The sequence below is a fragment of the Parus major genome, chromosome 15, assembly GCF_001522545.3.
Source record: "Parus major isolate Abel chromosome 15, Parus_major1.1, whole genome shotgun sequence".
Classification (NCBI taxonomy): domain Eukaryota; kingdom Metazoa; phylum Chordata; class Aves; order Passeriformes; family Paridae; genus Parus; species Parus major.
The window spans coordinates 72,214-77,343 of record NC_031784.1 but is presented as its reverse complement, the minus strand read 5'-3'; the positions used below and the strand labels follow the sequence as shown (position 1 = coordinate 77,343).

Below are 5,130 nucleotides of genomic sequence, written 5' to 3'. Positions count from 1 at the left end.
TCTCTTTTCTCTTTTCTCTTTTCTCTTTTCTCTTTTCTCTTTTCTCTTTTCTCTTTTCTCTTTTCTCTTTCCTATTTTAAACCTCTAGCAGTTAGTAACTCCATGTTCATTACATGGTTTCTTTGAAGATATGGTAATAGTTTTTCCATTTCAATTGGTGTGATTTCTGTGCTTTGTTGTATAGAAACTACTTGAAATATTTATGCAGAGTACTTTGTTGCATTTTGGTAAAACCAGACTTCAGTTGCTGTCATAGGAACTTTCTCCAAATTATTTGATTTATTTAGCCTAAGAACTAAACATTTGATGGTCGTGACTCCAAGTATCCCATGTGACTGGCGTATACACGAATCCCTTCATGTGGGTTTTTGCAGTCTGGTGTTTTAGCTCTATTCAAAGCTCAGACATGTCTGATCATTTTCCTTTTATTTTCTACAGGATCTTATGGCCAAAGTGAGAGCAATGCTTGCAGCTTCCAAAAACATCCAAACCAGTGCCTCCTGAGACCTGTTGGAACTGACCATTAAGAAATTGTGTGAAAAGAACAATTGGAAAAGAACTGCCTCATCTCAAATGTACAGCTGAGCCTGGCTCACAACTCGCCTAATTTACCAGAACTCAAGAAGCTACAACCTATCTTTCTGTACAGAAGCATCTCCTTGAAATTTCATTCAATTTTTTCAGCCAGAATATCTTTGAAAAGTTTTTGAGTTTTGTAAATTGATTTTTTGACTAATTCTTCAATAACATTTTATGATTAGCAGTCTATATGTGTATATTTGTAAATATTATGTTTCTGTGAAAAGTATTACACAATAATAAAGAAGGAAACATCTTTCATTAGCTAGAGTTTCTGTGGAGTCCTTAATTGTTTGCATTTGGGTTTTGTTACAAATTAATATTTTTTTGGTTTATCATTTTCTGCTTTTTAATTTGACAACTGTCTTGCCTGCTGACCACCTTAGGCTGAGGAATTCTGTTTATCTTCCTTCATGCACAGGATGATCTCAGAAGAATGCTTGTTTACTTAAATGTCAGTAGTAGACGTTTTTGAACAAGGGATGTGATTTTCTCTCCATGAGTTAGAAAGATCCCGGAGCCTCCATGTGAGGAGTTGACCCTTTGAAATGAGTAACTAATGGCCAGTAGCCTTACATTCTTACTGTACCTTGTTCTCTCAACTTAGGTACAGAAAAGAGGATATTTTTGGACGTTCTTTCAGGCATCCTGTATAGAAATCCAGCCTCTTTCTGATTTAACATCTTTTACACAGTTGAAAAAAGCCTTTACAAACTTGTATTTTACTGACATAGTCCTATTGACTTTTTTCCAGAAAGTTTGTGGTTTCAGTTGTACTGCACATTTGTTTGTTTTGCATTCTTTGTTCCACAAACTCAAAATAGTCTCCTTGAGACTATTGTAATGTTTTAATTTAAATGCTTTCAAAATTAGTACAAAAAATGTGTGGATTTTTACCAAAGCCTGCTTTAACAATAAGAGTGTTTTGTAATGGTTGGTTATATTCAAAAGTGCTCCTATTGGCAGTCATCTGATTCCATAAAAAATGGAATTGTGGCCTTTACTGATCCCTGAAAAAGTCTGAGGTTGTGGGTTTAGTGACTCAGGGTCCTGATCTTCTTGTTCAAAGTAAGGGGAGGAGAAACAGTATTGATACAATTTAAACTTTAAGTAACATGATGGTCAAAATGGTCCCTGTCATGCTACTTGCTCCCTTGGAATGCAAGCACGATATTTAAGCCATTGGAAATGGTAATTGATCAGATTTCTTTTCAATTTTTGTTAATAATTAGCAGAATTAACATTCATACAAATGGTATAAAATGCTGGATCTGATGCAAAGAAATTGCATTATGCACATAACCTGTGGTGAAACAGAACCATCTAAATGGTCGTGTAGAATGTTGTTATCCACTGCCACTTTGAAATTTATTTACCGTGTTTTGACTAGGACAAAAATATTTCCGATCAGTACCAGAGAGGCACCATTTCCCCTGCACCAGTTGGTGAAATAGTACTAGTAGAGACAGATAAAAAAGCACATAAAATAGTCTGGTGGGTAACCTGTTAGTAGTAAAAGAATTAACATCATTTGGCCATCTCAGGATTTTCATCTCCTCACCTATGGAAAAACAAAACTTTGTTTTTCCATAGGTGAGGAGACCTGGCTTCTGCTTGTTAAGGATTTGGCTTTCAGCAGTTTGGCTCTGTCAAGCAGTTGACAGCCATTGGGATGTATCTATGGTCTCTTGGTACTATTCATGATTTCATATCTATTGTCACTTTTCATTCTTTGTATCACAACATTTTGTTTGACACCAATTATTTTGGAACATACACATTCTCACTTGTAAACTTCATGCATTAGAAACATCAAAATTATATTCTTTTTTCAGTGGGGCAACAATTGATGACATTTAGAATTAATGTTTTCTTGGATTTAAGGCAATGACTATTATCTTTTGTGAAGACATTTTATTAGGAAATCCTGTCTAATTAAATTTCTACTCAATTAAATTGCATTTATTATCTATTTTTCTTCTCCCACCCCTAGCCAGCAACTAATTATATTAAGCAAAGAAATAAAAGACCTGTGGATTGAGGTTAGTAAACTGCTATGGCATTTTCTTTGCTCATTTTCCTTTTGCCATGACGATTTAAAAGTATGAAATACAGTGTTGCACTAATTTAATATTGTTAATTTACAAGGTGAAAATAACTTGGCTATAACATGAAAACTTGTTTGAAATTCTGATAAATGCGGATCTTAAAAGTTCAGCATTTCTTTATTTTTCCATTTGTGATTTAAATACAAATATGTTCTGAATATCTTGTTTTGCTTTTAGACAGATCCTTTCAGCACGGAAGTGTAGTTCAGTGAAGTATTACATGTAAAAGGAAAGGCTTTATTGAAAACTAAAATCTGACTGCACACTGATGAGCTTTGGTCTTTCTGGTAGCAGCTGGAGTGTTCCTTACTCTATTAGAGCCATTGAAGGATTCCAGATAAATCATGATGCAAAGCATGTATTTGCTTTTTGCCTTAATTTTCCCTGCTTTGGATTACACAGGAGGTATATTCACCCTACTTCATTTTGTGAAATCTTAAAGCAAGTTATGAGCATTTATAACAACTCACCCTTTTACCTTTCAGGATACTTGAAACTTTGCTGGTATTAATTTAATATCTTTAATTTGGATGAAGATTATAATCTCTTGGCAGCAATTAACCTGAACATGCAGCATGACAAACATAAAAAGCTCTGCCAGACCATTTTAAAAGAGATGGTGATAATCTGCTTTCTCTGGCTCGCTGCCATGCTTTCCTTAGGAGACGTGCTAGGACTTTTCTCTGATAAGGACAAAATAGCTCTGCATGCAATGGTTGCCTGCTGACAAACTCATTTTTCTCTTTACGCTGACTGTTAAACTGATGATCTCTGCATAGGAAGTAAGATGAGTTCTTGCTGATACTTGACAGTGTTACAGATACAGCTGCCTGCTTGGGTAGAAGCAATCCTGGTATGCAAGGCTGGAGGAGGGTAAGTGCTGATCTTCCCAGACAGCACAGAGTGGTAGATATGATGCCTCACTGCAGGGAAACTGCTGTTATCTGGGAATCTCAAGGTTTTTCTTTTCCTGTTTCCTGTAAAATAAATTCTAAGGATGTATTTTTCCAGGGAGAAGTTCTATATGTGCTTATATTTCCTTTATTAAAACATAAGAGGATTTGGGGTTTCTCTTTAAAATGCAATCCAAAGATGTGTATCTGCAACATTATTTATTAGGCTATGTCAACTGGGGTGATTGTGGCACTCTAAGTTAAATTACTGCTTTGGCTTGTTATAACAGCTTTAGTCCTACAAAAAGGCTAAAGCTTGAAAAAAACCTACCCATAACTGATCAAGAAATAGAGGGTTTGCTATAACAAGAAAGGGAGCAAAATGTGTAACATTAGCTCCTCCTTTCTGAAACTAATTCATTTTCTAAGATAAAATGAAAAGTCAAAATTCATATTGTAAGGACTGATGAAAAGATGAGCATTTTTCTACCTTCAGTCAAATAAGTGAGAGGTGATATTTCAGCCTTAAGCTGTTGAGACACTCAAAAGTACACTGTCTGCAGGTCTTTGAGTTTTTTAGCTTATGCAAAGTGAAGATGCATCACCAAGTGCAGCGATTAAAAGTTTATCAGAATCATAAGGTGTTGCTTTAAAAAAATGGTGGGCTGGGTGAAGCCTGCGTTATAATGGTATCATTGCAGTTCTTTTTTGGTAAGATGTCTGTGCTTCAAGAGAAATTAGAGAGCTTTATTACCTTAACCTCAGCTGGAAACCTTCTCCCAGTGGATACTCAACACAGAGTGAAAAGACATCTACTCCAGAGATACAGTCCTATCTGTAAACCTCTTACTCCCTTGGATTCTTACGGTAAAATGTGTGGGAATTAAGTGTAATGGTGTAATAATGACAGAAAGAGGAATGAAGGTTCTTTAGGTGCCCCAGTGTATTGTTTTATATTCCCAGAACAAAACACTTAATGTATTTGCATAGTAAGAAGCCGGCAGTTTACTCATTTTAATCATGAGTTGTGAAAGCCTGTGAATTTGTAAGTTAATAGTTTTCTTGGAATTGTCATTGCAAGCAATAGATGATCTTGTGTGGCTTCCTTCTTCGTTTGGATTCACACTGGCCCTGAGAGTTGTGCTGCTGTTTATCAGTGGGGAGATATTTCCAGCTCATCTGTGTTCCCTCACAGGGCTCTGGATGTGGGAATAGACCTTAATAGTCCTGACCAGACTCTGTGAGACCTTTACCCACTGATCCCAGGTGCCCTTCCCAGGTTCACAGGGCTGTGCTCAGGCTGGAGAGGTCTCTGCCTTGCCACCTGCATTGCTGTGCTGAGCTCCCAGCTCCCTCCTCCAGGGTCCTCATGCTCTGTGACCCTTGTTGCTCGAGTCTAATTCACTGGCTGCTGTCATTGTCCACAGAGGGTCTGTTTGCTCCCATATGCATATCCTCAATGAAGCTGTCACCTTGTCTTTGGACAAGCTTAGCAGCGGTATGTTAAGTCCCAAGCTGAATGCCCTGTATCTTACTACAACAGGCAATAG

General features: G+C 36.9%; 1 protein-coding gene across 6 annotated transcripts in view; it reads left to right on the top strand.

Moving 5' to 3' along the window:
* Positions 1–843, top strand: part of SFSWAP (splicing factor SWAP) — a 38,338-nt gene extending 37,495 nt beyond the window's left edge. For all 6 annotated transcript variants that reach the window (XM_033518264.1, XM_033518263.1, XM_015644028.2 and 3 more), the window contains one exon: positions 439–843. In XM_033518264.1, the coding sequence (XP_033374155.1) occupies positions 439–504 (66 nt within the window). In that variant the 3' untranslated portion in view covers positions 505–843. The remainder of the gene's footprint in view (positions 1–438) is intronic.
* The last annotated feature ends 4,287 nt before the right edge of the window (positions 844–5,130 follow it).